Below are 15,516 nucleotides of genomic sequence, written 5' to 3'. Positions count from 1 at the left end.
ATCAAGCCGTCTTCTTACGGCAAAAACGTGTACCAGAAATCGAGACGCGCACAAACTTACACCCCCTCCCCATCCCGCCCTCTCGTATGCGCTTGATCGCATTACTTCAAGCTTGCTCCCCTCCACCTCTTTCCCATTGCTTGCGCGGGAAAGCTATGCTTTCTTGTCTCACCCCCGCACACCTTCACACGCAACTAAAGCACACAGTGCACGGGACGCGATCGATTTTATCGTCCTTGGACTTTATATGGCAACACGATGCGGCTCCAATTCAGCGGTCATCCTTGTCACGCAGCGCGTGATTTGAGAGGTGCATTTGCAAGCAGTCGCTTGTAATTCAGTCATTTGACCATTTGTATCCATGGAAGTTTCAATTTATTATCTCGGCATTCCTTTGAGGCAGCAAAATTTCATTATGTTGAAATCGCACACAAACGCAATTCGTTATATTGAGGTTCTAAATACATGGTGTTCTATTGACAAAAGGTTATGAAAAAATACTTCGTTACGTTGATAATGTTGTTTTAATGAAGTTCGTTATATCGACGTTTAACTGTACAATACACATCATGCCAGCAACACCAGGGTCACCTAAAATTTGACCCTCGCATGGTTCAGCATGTTGAAAGTGGTCGGCAGCAGGGCGGTGATTAGCTACTGCCGCAATCCATGTACAAATGTGCGTGGCGAGTGAGCACTTCAATATTTGGCGAAGGCACAAATTGGCACACTCTCTTCAGTGCACCCAAGCTGTAGGGCAGCATGCCGCCACCCAGCTGAGCTAGCGCACAATGCACTCTGGTCTAGAGGCTCTGGCCTGAGGCTCTGGCTTGAACATACATGTTCTATTCCTGCACCAGCTGTGCCAAAGCACGCCGAATGCTGCTGGTCATGCTGACAAGCGCCAGATGATAGACTTCACACCGTCAAATATTCGTCGGTGTGGCCTAACTATGCCACACAGGGTGCATGTCTGTGTTATACCATATCTGCGCCTTAGGTTCCAGCTTTCTGGTAAGTGCTGAAGCGAGTCTACTAATGATTCCAGCTTCGGCGCGGGTGCTGGGATGCTCATATCAGTGAGTATCGGAAATGAATGAAGGCGTGAGGGGAACATAATCACCAATGCAAGCCTGCAAGACCATGCTGTGACAAAGCAGCCAGAGCACTACGTATCACAGCCAACCCTATAACACTAAGCATGTGTGACTTAGTACCACTGGAAGTGTACTGCAGGCATTTGATATGTGATGAAACAAACGCACCACCATTCTCTCTGCCGCTTCTTTAAGCGGGGGCTGTCCCAACACCGCACAGTTGCCATGTTAGCTAGGCAAGTTACATGCACTACTCGTCCGATAGTTGGCTGGACTCGTCCTTGTGGTTAAAAGAAAGAAAAGCTAGTAGCAACATGTAGCTGCAAATCTGAAGGAAGCAGCGTCAAGGCTAAGATGGCTGCCCCATTGTTGACGGAGATCACATCACAGGAGAGTGATCTGTGGAGCATTTTCTTGGCAGTGAAGGTATTAAACCAGTTGTCATCTAGGTGCTGCATTCTGCCTCCTGGGCAGAATTCCAGCCAATGAACATTCATATTCACTGCATTCATTCTTTTGGCTAGTGCATCTGCCAGTGCATTGGTACCGTGGTCTAACAGTGTCTTTTTAATTGTTTCTCTTGTTTCACACACGGCACATGCATGTGGTTCCTTAGTGCGTGCACACGAGACAGTTCCAAACACCAGAACTTGATTTCCCCTGGTGTTGAAAGTTCATTAATTGAATTCTGGGGTTTTACATGCCAGAACCCCAATCTGATTTCAAGGCATAACACAGTAGGGATCTCTGGATTCATTTTGACACCCTGGGATTTTTTCACGTGCGCCCAAATGCATGGTACGTGACCATTTCTTTTGCATTCCGCCATCACTGAAATGCAGCTGCCAGCCATGGCTGGGATCAAATTCGCAATGTGGTGTTCAGCAGTGCAGCACCACAGCAACAGAGCTCCCGCAGCAGGTACGTGAAAAAACTAGCAGAATTCGTCCTCTTCTATGTGGCGACTGTATTTTACAAAAAATAACCTCAATGCATATTAGAATCAGCCAGCAGGTGTGGCCTGTTAAGGATTGTCATGGTACCGTTCAGTAAGCCCAACGAATGGTCCATGCATTTTAAGAAGCTAACAAACACAGTGACATTAGTCTTTTGAAAAACGTGCTGTCACTGAATGCTTTATGTGCGACGCATATGCATGCAGCCATATACGGTTCATTCTTCAAATGTAAGGCCTTAGGCATTGCCAGTCTAGTGGCAACTATAGGTCAAGAAAAATTTTTAAAAATAATAAACAGAGGCTCACCCAGTCAATGACGTGGCTTGCTTGTGCAACGTACCCAGGGTCTTGCCTCCATAACACTGCCTCTGAAAAAGAATTTGCCAGGCTTTAGAGCATGCAGGGCTGGAGAGTCACTCGTCGTTAAAAGGCTTAACGCCCAAGAGCTTTCTACTTTTTTTTTCATGGCCACATGGATCGAAACGCAACATTCTATATGCAACAGCAGTGAGCTGGTGACAACATGCACATGACTAGAAAGCACAATTAAACGACCTTGACAAAACAAATTATTGCATGCAGTTGATACTGGATATAGCAAACTCGAAGAGGATAACGACAAAGTTTGATATGTCGATAATATGTAATATAAAATGTGCCTATCTGAACCTTTTCTGAAAACTCTGCAAGTCTCTGACAATTTCCTGAGATCACAAATTGTGGAAATTTATTGATTCGTTTCTCGAAGACCATGTCTAACGCACAAAAGTTTACAGATTCTGGGCACGAGTGCCGTGAATCTCGCACTGCTGAATGCTCTTAGATGTACACAACGACCAATTTTCCAGATGCCAAATTTTTCGGACAGGCCTGATAATTCGGATGCCTTTGCCAAACCACCATGTACCCCATAGAGTCAATTGGCGAGAAATAGACGCCTTTGCTGTCCAATTTTCTTGACTTTTTGCCATGAGCACCGGTCGGCATTGTCGAAGCCACTATTTCCGTCATTTTGATTACCTCATCACCTTGCACAGCTGCTCTTGCACGCAGATTTGCTGGCAGCTGTAGCCATCACTGCGGCAACGCTAGGCCTACCTGCTTCGACGTTCGCTACCAAGCTTTTTGCTGTTCGGTACAGTCTTTTTCATTCAAAGAATTCGCCGCTGTCAGCAATGGTGCTGACGTTGTCTTTGTAATTCTCGCCAATGGCTTCGAAGCTCACAAAGCACTTGATGTTGCATAATGCTGTTTCCCCAAAGACAGCTTCACCTCAATATACCAACGTTACGCGGCGAAGCATAAGCGAAGTATTGCGGTGAAGCATACCAAGATTACAAAGAGGCAACTGTTATGGGACACGGTATGTATTCCTCAAATATACATGTGTGCACCTACTACCTCCTTTCACAGCACAAACACCGATAAACCTAAAATGTGCAACTACTGGCAAGCCTTCAGAGCTATTTCGGATGTACCTGGGGCAATCTGAGCCCTTGGAAGCATTCAAAGTCATGCATTCATTTTTTTTCAGATTGCCTGACTTTTCAGGTGTCTTTGTGGCCCTTCAAAAAAAGGGGGGGGGTTACGTGCCAAAACCACTTTCTGATTATGAGGCACGCTGTAGTGAGGGAGTCTGTAAATTTGGACCACCTAGAGTTCTTTAAGGTACACCTAAACCTAAGTACACAGGTGTTTTCACATTTTGCCGCCATCGAAATGGGGCTGCCATGGCCAAGATTCGATTCCATGACCTCGTGCTTGGCAGCCTGACACCATAGCCACTAAGCAACCATTTCTGTGGCCCTTGGGGAGCCTGAAACATAAGATGTTGACTGTATACTCATCCATAAAATAACCCTAAAAGCGAATGTCCCCTGACCGTGGGACCGCGGTGCACCTCATGCACGTCGAAGTGCTCGTTGCGCATGTTTACCAGGATAAGGTAGAACTGAGCACAATGCGGAAGCAGACCAGCCTTTATGGATATGCGCTGTGCTGCCACCAGCGCAGTTTGTACTGTAAGTTGTGTGTGATCCTGCCCTGCATGTTTGTTATAATATGCCGTTTAAAGGGACACTAAAGTGAAAAATGATTTCTTCTGCATCAGTAAATTACCATTCTACAACATCAAAAACACCACTTTTACAACGATAAGACCAGAAAAATCGCAATAACGAAATATGGGTGGCAACGCCTACTTAAGTTGCCGCACCTGGGGGCTGTGACGTCTTGTATTTTGATGGCATTTTCTAGGGCCTACTAATTATATATAGCGGTACAGATTGACTACATTGTGTTCTAAAGGAACCAAATACAGTAAAGCCTCGTTAAACCGTACCCGCTTAAACAGTAGTTTCGTTTTAAAAGTCGTAAAGTCAAATCCCCGACTCAGCGGCCATTGAACATAATGTGTTTCGTATCCGCATAAACCGTACCGGCTTACTGCGTACGCATCGGTTAAAACGTAGCGTTTGAACTTTTCGTCGCGCAAACACGGCGCTGCGCCGTCTCCACCGGGCGGCCCGGCAGAACAACACGCCTCAAAGATCGGAACAACGGCCTCCAAGCGCCCTGTGTGTTTGCGCGTGAAGCCACATCAACATCAACATCATTTCGACGCGGTGCCAGAGAGCGTTATGGCATCGTGCAAGTGAGGACTCGCGTCGTTCCGAAGCTTGGATAAAAAAGACGCCGGTGCTCAGCATAGAAGAAAAATTAGACATCGCCCGTGCTATCGAACGTGACACGAAGAAGTCGGCGCTGACACGCAACAGGGATCTGCTGTTGACTACAGTGTGTGGCATTTGGAATGCGAAGAAGTTGCTAGGCAGCGCTGCTGCGACCGCGAAGATATGTAGGCTACGAGGTTCGACTTTTCACCATTGTTGCGTCTGTTGTTGCCGAAGTGTCGACTAGCCACAGTGACGAGGACGACACGGAAAGCGATAGCACGGGCGATTCAGGCCCGACAGTGGCATAAGCTGCGCATTGCGTCAGCCTCGTGAATGCAATCGTCGCGACGACAATAGGGACGCGATAACGTAACTCTATTCCAAATGAAAATTATTCCAAACTCCGGCACCCGTAATGAAAAAGGCGCCCCCGGGACTTCTGCAGCACTACTGCGCACGTGCGCGGTGAATACGTAACGCCAACGAGGAATCTCCGATGCGAGTGCTTGCCGAGAAGAGGGGGCTGGCTGAAAAGCTGGCACGCAGCTTCAGTAAGTTTGAGGCCGCTGTCGTCGGCGTGCTAGGCCGCCGCGGCATCAAACGAAAATAACGCTTTTGTCGCGCGAAGTGAATAAATACTGCATGTTTTTTCCCCTTTCATCACACTCTCTCTGAGTTCCGTTTTCGACAGGTAAGTGGGCGATCTCATGCTATTCGGTTAAACAGTACTACCGTTTAGTACGTACCTTTCCCGAGCTCCGGCCAACTACGGTTTAATGAGGTTTCACTGTATTAAGCATGGCAAGTCTCGGGAACCTTTATTCAGCCAATGCGGCCCAAATGTGAAAACATACTTTGGAATCCTTGACGTCACGCTGACATAACGGCGCTGGGGTTTCGGTGCGAAATTCAAATACTGTTACTTGGACCTTCATTTTCTCATCTAATAATCAAACAATTTTTTTTAAATGACTGCCTGCAAGGTTCTCAAACAATGCTTCATCAGTCTAAACTGATTTATTGTTTCGCTTCAGTGTCCCTTTAAACGACTTATCCTACGTTGGCGACAAGTCAATCTAGGCAGACACTGCGATTTTAAAGTGGTTTGCAAATTGCAGCATGTGATTGAACTATTCGACCATCTGCATCTGTGGCAGCTTCCATTCATTGTCTCGGCATTCCTTCGTGGCAGCAGTGAAACATCATTACAGTAGAACCCCGCTGTTACGTTCCTCACTACTGCGTTTTCCCGGCAGCTACGTCATTTTCATCCGGTCCCGGCATAGCTTCCATAGGATCCAATGTATAAGGAACCCCGCTGTTACGTCGTAGCTGTGAAAACGTTCCCGCATGATAAGTCGCAACTTAGCCCCCCGAAACCGCCTGGGCTAAAGTAGGCAACGCGCTCCAACCGCCATTTTGGCTTTTGACGAGTTTTGGCAGGGCTTGGCTATGGAACTGGCTGCAAGAAGCCGCACGCCAGTTCGAGAGGCTGCCATCGAACTGGCGTGCGCCTTCTTGCAGCCAGTTCCATAGCCAAGCCCGGCCAAAACTCGCAAAAGCCAAAATGGCGGTCACATACGACGACTACGTCGCCGTGGATGTTGTCGTCGTGACGTCAGAGTGTCAGAGCATTGCCGAGATCGTTGGGATCTCGGTCGCGAGTGAAGTCGCAGACTGCGATGCATGAGCCGCATGATGCCGGGGAGTTGCCAAATCGTAGCTTTGGAGAAGCCGTCGCGGCTCTGGACCTCCTCCGCAGGTACGTCGCACCTCACAGCGACGCTGACAGCAATGCGGCCTTCCAGGCTATTGAGAAACGTGTGGTGATTTCTAGCGAGCGAAAGAAACGGCAAGCCACAATTCTGGACTTTTTTTTAGGTCCTAAGTGCACTCTGTGGAAATAAATTGTCTATAGTTGAAGCTGCACTTTTTTTCATTCATTTTCGAAGTTTTCCTCGCTGTTGCATTTTCCCGGCTGTTACGTTTTTTTCCCCCGGTCCGGTGAAAAACGTATGAATGGGGTTCCACTGTATATTCAACCCGTGCATGAACGCACTTCACTAAATTGAGGTTCGAAATACACGGTGTTCTATGGACCAGAAGTTATAGTAAGTTAAATGCTTTGTTATATCGAGAATTTCATTATACTGAAGTTTGTTATATCGAGGATTAACTGCACATCCATGTTTCTTATACTGATGTACCATGGTAGAAATGTGCCATCCGACTGGTACGAATGAGTTGAGCGATAGGTTCTAATATACCCCTCACACGTGGTAAGCGCTGCCAAAGCACATGTTACCAGTTGCGACTGCAGTGGTCGTTTATACTGCACATTATTATCATGGTCAGGCTCTGGGTGCAGGCACACTTTCAGCACAAACCAGCCTCATTGGAACAACGCATTCATTGCATGCCCACATGCTTCGCTTCTTTTTATTTTATAGCCAAACCTTCTTTTGTTTTCTATTTTTCACATACTCTACATTACAACAAAATTTAAATGATGAATCACAGCCGTGACACTAAGAGAAGGCAAAACTGCAGTGTAGCCTTGACAGAGTGACAGCTGATGCTCTAGCGGAGATATAGAGGAAGAAGCGAAGCTGGTCAGGCCATGTAATGCACGGGGCAGATAACCGGCCTATTAAGGGTTGCAGAATGGGCACCAGGGGTGCGATCTTGTACGCATTCCAAAATAGAACGGAGGCGGTCCGTTCCACCGAGCCTCATACGATTCGTCAATTTGAACCGTGACGAACACCATGACGTCAATTGTGACGTGATATCTGCTGTCAATCATTCCGTGTCGTCTGCTATCGGGTGAACGCAACGAACGGACCGCCTATTTCATTACGTAAGGAACAGACCGCCTCCGTTTGATTTTGGAACGCGTACAAGATTGCAACCCAGAAGAAGGAATGTATAGCGGAGAAGAGCAGAGAACTAGGAGGTGGAATAATATGAGGAAATTTGTCGTCATAAGATGGAACCAGCTGGTGCAAGACCAGGAGACAACAGGCAATCACCACGAGAAGCCTTCACGATGCAGTGGCCATTAGGCAAGCTTACGACGACGACGCCACGGCACCAACATGGCTGCGACAATCGTGCTGCAGCTACCGAAGTGGCGTCCAAATGTGCCCGACCATAGCAGAGACTAAGGCCCAAGACGCTCACCGCCCAGACGGCCTGCGCACACGTGGCCAGCACGTCCATGTAGGCCAGGGAAGGCTGGACGTAGAACCAAGCCTTGGGCAGGGTCAACGCCCCCTGGTTGACCAGCTTGTGCTCCAGCTGGGTGACCAGGACCAGGTAGTCGTCCAGCAGCTCCCGCATGGCTGCGGCCAGTGCCTGGTTCACCATGCCCTGGCCGTGCACCTGCTTTTCTGAAGGAGATAAGCACATTGTTCAGCTACAATATAACAAATACGGATACATTGAATTGATGGAGATAATAAAGGAAATCAAAAGTGTTTCTCATTGATACTGGAACATAGCAAATTTATCTTTATAACCAATATTGCATATAATGAAGGTACTGTCATGTCAGGTGCTAATTCGTTATAGAGAAGAGAGGAATGAGATGGGAAAGGCAGGGAGGTTAACTGGAAGAGCTTCTGGTTTAATTTGCTGCACTGGGGCAAGGGCAAGGGGTACAAAAAGATGGAAGAAATAGCAGAGAAACAAAGCAAATGCGCAAAAAAAAATGTAGGAGCTTGGGCACGTTTGAGAGAGGTTAGTCTCTCTAATAGGCCACTCAGAGGTAAAAACTTCCAATAATGTTTTTTAATTCATTGTAACGATGTTTAACTGTATTGGACGACCACCAGTAACCCCTGCGACGAAAAAACAATTACTTTACCGTATTTACCAGATTGTAACTGGGGCCTTGTTTAGCGAAAATTGTTCCAAAAGCTGTCTGAGCAATATTACAACCTGATTCGAAACAGAAACTGCATCTGTGGTGTCCTGTCTTCCAGTGAATTTAGTGGTAGAGGTTGCGTAATGAGGAGTTTCGGAGACACGCTGAAGCAAAAGTGTTCATTCCCCTCTACCTTCACTCAGCTGCCACGATGGTGGAAAGGACACGAAAGCTTCGCTGCGTACTTCCGCTGCAAAGATATCGTCGAGGTGGCACAAAACTGCCTTTTATCACCCCAACTCTCGAATTCAACAAAATTACATTTCTTTCTCGTTGAAATTCTGTTTTTTCTAACTACCCGATGCTTCGGAACATTTTACAGCCACTTCCACAAAAGAAAAATCTTTTGGCGGCTGTGCTTATTTGCATACAAGGTCAAATTTCAATAAAACAAAACATCAATTTTTGAGACTCTTATATCGTGGTTTAAGTACAACCTCGGGAAATTCTCACCTTCTATGAACCGAACAACTGTTGAGTAGTGGCTACAAAGAGGAAGAATTTTCTTCACCATCTCTTTCAGCGAAGGGTCTGCGATGAAAAGAAAAAAACAGAACAAGACAAATTTAAGCTTTTTTTGGTAAAAACACTGTCAACAGTAAATTTTTGAGCACTCGAAAAGAGACACAAGATCCAAAAGAACGACACGGACACAGTGTTCCTTTCAGTCCTGCGTCGCTTTTTGTGAGCTAGAAAATTTGCTATGGATCACCAACATACCCAAGCATAAGCTCTTTCAACTATAGATAGGCTCTCTGCCCTATAATTACTGTCAGAATGATTTGCGGGTCTCACGACAGTTTTTATTTAAAGGGACACTGAAGGCAAATAGTAAGTCAAGCTAAAGTGAAAGATTAGTGCTCGAGAATTTCTAAGACGTCAATATTATCGACATTCAAGTACTTATCCGAAGACGTAGGCACTTTTCATTTATATTCTGTCACTAGTACTCAACCACTCATTATAGAAACATCATATTGCATTATGAGACGAAAGAAAATGCTACTTGTCCAGTTCTACCTCAATTTTAGAAAGAAGAAAACATTGGCTTTAACCTCGATAACAACGTGGACAGTTGATAGGTTTCATATTAGCTTGAGTCTGCGCCGTCCAGGCTTTCATGTTTCAGTAGTTTCATTATTGCGCAGTGCCGCGCTGGTTTTGCTGGCTTGCGAAACTCGCACAAACTGCAAGTAGCAGAGAATCCCGCTTTCATGTGTGGTCGCGGGATGCCCGAATGATCCACGCCATTTGACTAAAAGAAGCTGCAGTGACAAATTCACTGCTCTGTCTTGGCTCGGTTTTTCCATGGCTACGCATCTGCATTTTGTGCAAAAAAGAAACTGTACCACTGTCTGTCTGGCGTCTTTTTACTCACCGACGGCAGCAAAGGACGTTGATGGCATATCCAATATCATCACTGGCCTGGTTGAGTGGCAGGATAATTTGAATTGCGATAAAGGTATTCCGACACTTTAGATGCAATTTTCTCGTAAATGGATGGATGGATGGATGCAAAACTATAATAAGGTCCTGAGGTACGCGACTCAGCGCGCTGCGGGCTGAGTCGCATACCTCAGGACCTTATTTTATATGCATGAAACAAGTGTTGCGAGGTATCTCGAATGGTATTTAAGCAGTCCACATCGACTTAGTGTTTGCCTTTAGTGTCCCTCTAAGATATTTATGTAATGGCAGCTGAAATTTCCGCTATCACTGTATGTGTAGTGGGTGACAGCAATGCAGGTGATTCTGAATACAGTTGCCGACTGATTTTCCAGACTCCAAAAATTCGGACATGCTCGATTATTCGGTCTGCTTCACGGCACCGCCATTCTCCCCATAGACCATAATGTATAACAACTGCCGAAAGTTCGGACACGTTGCAACCTCTTGTCTGATTTTTTGGACACTCCTTGAGCCAACTCGATCGAGAGCACCATGCAACGACTCTGAACGGTGCATGATTCGACAAGCTGAGTGCCATATTTTTTTTAACAGAGCCTCCTTGCTTCCCCACGAAGTGGCGCTACTGGAAATCCCCACTCATCATCGTTTCTGCCTGGTTCGTAGCTACAGCAGTTAGGGTCTCAGCTTAGTAAGCCATGTCAAGACAATCCAGCAGCTGATTTGTTTGTTTTTTCGTGCACGACGCTGCGAGTAGGGTACGTTTTTCGTTTGTATGACTGTCGTCGTGGTAGTGTTTGCTTTGTGTGCTGTGTCGAGGTTGCGGTGATCCAAAGCGGCATACGGAAACATCGCCTCAAGTGTCTAATGGCGCTGACAGTGCCCACGCAGACTGCGCTGGCGCAAGCCGGCAAGCAGGTGCCAGGAGGCCTAGGATTTGTCGCCTTCCGATGTGCTCTCTACTGACACTGAAAATGTTCTGTGGAGACCTGTGCATCGGTTGCATTGCGATTCCGGACACCGTCTCATTTGACAGTTTCACAGGTGCTGACACTGCTGTACTGACATGCGCAGAACTCAACGACTGCGAGATCATTCGTCAGGTTTCTGCTGCACCCCCGGACGATGACTCTGAGTCGGAAGATGACGCACCATGTGCTACACTGCCGTCGCATGCGGAGCGTGTACAAGCAGTGACTATGCTTTAAGCCGCCTATAGTGACCGTACAACCCTCTCCGAGATTCAGGCTTATCTGATTGCGCGTAAACAGAACAGCGTGCAACGGCGCACTCACGATTTCTTCAAGCCTACTGCCGAGCGCGAATAAGTGCGTGAAAATAAAGGATTTCTTTCTTTATTTTTCCTTAATCTGCTTTTTCGGGCATCTGTTTATTCGGACATTTTCACAGTCCCCGTGAGGTCCGAATAAACGGTCGGCAAATGTAATTAAGAGGGTAAAAAAAAACTGGGCCACTCTAAATTCGGTCACTGACCATGTATGTATTTCTCTGAAATAACTTACTCGAAATGGGATACAAATAACAAAACCTTTACGCTGTGTCTTTATAACGATCGCAAACAAGTTCTAAGAATCGGGCCTTTGACGATAAGTGCATAGAAGTTGGCAGGCATGCTGTGAGTACTATTGTGCAAGCAGCACCTGAAGAGGATAGAAGCAAGATAAAGGTAAATTAATTAAATGGGCTAAAACTAAAGATTCTTAAGATAAATGAGCCCCCGTCTTCAAAAGAACTACTAGATAACGAGCGCGTGGCCACCAGTTCAATGTTGTAAAGGGACTCACCTGCTGATTCGTCGATCGTAAATGTTCGCTCTGCGTGAGGGTTCTGCAGCGGTTGAGACCGGATGTAGATCGCATCGACGCCCTTGCAGAGCCAATGTGGCAGGTAGCACAAGAAAAGAGAAAAGGTCATGTCGCATTTAACACTGCCGGTCATCCTAAATAGACACTAAACAGAAACACTAAATCAGTTTAGAAAATGGGGGGCAAATATTTGAAGTTTCGAATATGAATTGAATATTAAGCACCAACTACAGTGGTAGACCGATAATTCGGACTTGACGGGAAATGTCAAAAGGTCCGGATAACCTGAAGTCCGAAATGCTAGGTTTGTACAAAAAGAAGTGACTTTAGTATACAAGTGGCCAAAGAAAGGAGTGCCGAATTCTTGGATTGCCACTTTGGGGGATACCTTCAATTTTGTGGGATTAGCCGAAGACACGTCGGCGTCTACGAGCGACTGCATTCTTGGCACAGGGCCGAGCATGCTATCTTAATGCAATGCTGAAACGATACCCTTTGTCGACATGTCCGGTGCTTGTCACATGAAACATTGCGAAAATGAAAGTATCTTCAAAAGCAATTGTCCAAGAATACGGCCCAAGTTTGTCAATGCGATGCTGCATGCACATAACTTTGGCCTAAACATTCCGTGGCAAAGATTTTCTAGCCTCCTACACTATTCCTTTTCACACTTTTCGCACTTCGTCAGTGCTCAGGGTGACGCTTTGCGCACCTTATCAATGGACCAGCCGGCCATGAATGGTAGATGATAAGAATGGCATAGAATTGGGCGGAAGGCATCACTGCAAAATCTCATATCTCAACAACTGTCATGTTGTTGCTACAGATAAAAGATGACCTCGCTACAGAAATTACAGTCAATCTAGACGATCTAGAGAAGCGGTTAGTATAGGTATGGGCCACTGTCGCATTTGCAATTGTTGCAGAGTCATTTGAGAAATGAGAAATGCACAATATTAGATGCGCAATGACTGCACGGATGACATGTGGTTTATAGACAGCGATAAAGTGCATTTTGAGAGTTACGATAACGGACCATTATATATAAATAAATCTATCCTGTAAAGATAATGTGAGCTGGTTTCATTTTTTTCCAACTGCCAAAATCAGAGGCATGCTACATTTTTGAGACTAAAAAATTGGCTGCATATCAGATTTAAGCTTTGCTTGGGAGCCCTAGTGTCATTTCTATGTTGAACACACAGAAAGTGGGTGAGCGTTTGATTTAGAGTCACATTAGAGTAAGGAAAATACTATTAAATGAATCAGCGATGTGTTTTGGTGTTTTGCCAGTTTCTTGTTGAATTCAATCAGCTGGATAATTTGACCAATTACGTTGGTCCCGTCACGGTTTAACAAAAGTCGACTGTATTTGCTTAATAACTTCATGTTTTACTATGTATGTGACTTGACTACTTAACTAGTTAAGGCGCAAGAACATTTGTGAACACTAATGATATAGAATTCACAGTATGTACAAGCCAGGCATTCACAGTAGTACAGTCCAACCTCATTTTATAACGAAACAGAATACAGTCTACGCTCATTACAACGGACCTGCGTACAACAGAATTTCGGATATAACGGACCATGTTTGAGCCTTACTTTGTTCTGCCTATTTTTTTATTGCAACAAAGTTCGCTTTTAACAGACTGCGCTACAATGGACTATTGGCTAAGCCGACGAAATTAGCTGAATTCTTTTTTCAAATCAGGCATATAAAACATACTTTTTCAGTGTCAACACAGTATCTTGAAAATGATTTGCGATGTGGCAACAGTGTGCCCAGTGCCGAAACTTTCATATGTGCTGTGCTTTCTGTTTGGTTCGCGTTGAAGCGAAAGACAGCACGAAGGCCAATTCGCTTGCTGTTGGTGCCGTGCTTATTCTGCTTAATTTGCTATCGCAAACAATGCTTCGCCTTTCGGGCGAAACTGCGACCTTTCTTTTTTTTTTTTTGCTTTTACTTTGTACATTCGTCACTCACTCTTTGCAACGAAGTTGTTAGACATCGCAACGAAAGTTTCGGAAGTAAGGCGTTTCGGATATTACGGACTTCGGATAAAATGGACATGATCCGTATCGGACACGGATTATCAGGGTCCGTTGCAATGCGAGTCGACCGTATAGCTAAACAATGGATAGAGCAAAGTAAGCAAAATTCCCCTTGAAGTCCCAATAGAGATTCATAATGCAGTAGGTGTAATAATGAATATAACTAAGTAATTCTGGCTCCCCCAACTTCGACATAACGAGCCTTTACTGCATTGCCTAGCAGTTCAGCCGGTTGATTTAGCATGTCCAAGAAGTGTTCAAGCTCTTTTTTTTACATATTTCTTTTTCGTTCTAGTATTGCCAAAGTGCACTGTTCTTCACTGATACAAACACCAAGTGACAATCCTTACGAAAAAGTGTGCAGAGTACGAAAGGGTGCGCATACCAGCATGACATAGATCAGGTCTTCGAGTAGCTTGTACTCTTGCGTTGACAGAGGTAGAGCGCCGATGGGTTCAGTCTGGAACAAAGGAAAACCACTAAGCAACACCATGCTCCCAACATTGAAGGCATAATTAAACCGAGGTGTTCATTACACACAGCAGCTTGTTACTATTGGTCCCAATTGAATTCTAACAACTCCTAAGGTGGAAATTTCGCCTGCTTTTGAAACGCAGCAAGTTCCATTCAATTAAGTTCAGCAGTTGGCCTAAGGATAGCATCTGCACTTTTTACATATGATCTCAATAACAAAGCTGTGTGCTGGTTTGTGCTTAAGCGTCCTCCTGTGCAGGTAAACAGAATGGCCTCACCGCGAAATAATGAAGATGCTCCTGCATGTCTAGGACATGAAGAAATGAGCTCCAAAGCAATGAACTGCTGACACCAACTCCTAGTTACTACTTGGCCGATCACATCAGCACCTTGAGTACCTTCACAAAACTTGAGCCCTTTAAGCCAGAAATAAGTGGTGCAAAAGTGCGTGACAGAAACAGATGTGGGCATCTGCAACCAACCTTCGGGTCCCTTGATGACCGAGGATAAGGAACGAAGTCCCAGGACACCTTCGAGTCGTCCACAAACAGACCAAAGGTAACTGGTTCCACAGCAACTGCAGGTACGGAAACGGACAGAAAGTAAAGAGCAACATCTTGAGATAAACTCACACGAAACAGACATTAGAAAAAAAAGAAACTGCAAATTTTGTTTATGGACTGTATGTCTGAAGCGGTAAGCACAAGCTACCATTTTGTAGCAATTCCTTTCCTTAATCTGTTCTTCTTTAATCATCTGTTGCACACTGACAACCTGAATGCATCCATAATGTTACATTACCTAATCTCTTCACTTCATCTATGCTTCTGTCATCTTAATTGCATTTGCCTTCACTTAAAACACATACTGCCACTTTAGTAGACATCTGCTTTATATACATACCCAATCTTTCAACTACACTTTCCTTTAGAGACACTAAGAAGAAAAATTGTTTAAGCTGTATTACTGTAGTAAATTAACCTTCTATAGTAACACGAATGCCACTCTTCCCTGTCACACGGGAAGATTTAAAATGTAATTCACATTTCGAAATTTGAGCATGTTATTGTGTTCAATGCGCACTCTTACCGAAAAA

At 45.2% G+C, this 15,516-nt stretch overlaps 1 protein-coding gene across 1 annotated transcript in view; it reads right to left on the bottom strand.

The window, feature by feature from the left end:
• Positions 1–15,516, bottom strand: part of LOC142563914 (gamma-tubulin complex component 2-like) — a 59,360-nt gene that overhangs the window by 34,462 nt on the left and 9,382 nt on the right. Inside the window, exons 5-10 of the mRNA XM_075674619.1 lie at positions 14,903–14,997; positions 14,332–14,406; positions 11,871–11,952; positions 9,112–9,189; positions 7,914–8,122; positions 2,362–2,423 (exon numbers count right to left, since the gene is read on the bottom strand). Coding sequence (XP_075530734.1) covers positions 2,362–2,423; positions 7,914–8,122; positions 9,112–9,189; positions 11,871–11,952; positions 14,332–14,406; positions 14,903–14,997 — 601 coding nt within the window. The remainder of the gene's footprint in view (positions 1–2,361; positions 2,424–7,913; positions 8,123–9,111; positions 9,190–11,870; positions 11,953–14,331; positions 14,407–14,902; positions 14,998–15,516) is intronic.

The sequence above is a fragment of the Dermacentor variabilis genome, chromosome 11 (genome assembly GCF_050947875.1).
Source record: "Dermacentor variabilis isolate Ectoservices chromosome 11, ASM5094787v1, whole genome shotgun sequence".
Classification (NCBI taxonomy): Eukaryota; Metazoa; Arthropoda; class Arachnida; order Ixodida; family Ixodidae; genus Dermacentor; species Dermacentor variabilis.
The sequence above is the reverse complement of the archived record's forward strand: the minus strand, read 5'-3'. Positions and strand labels throughout refer to the sequence as shown.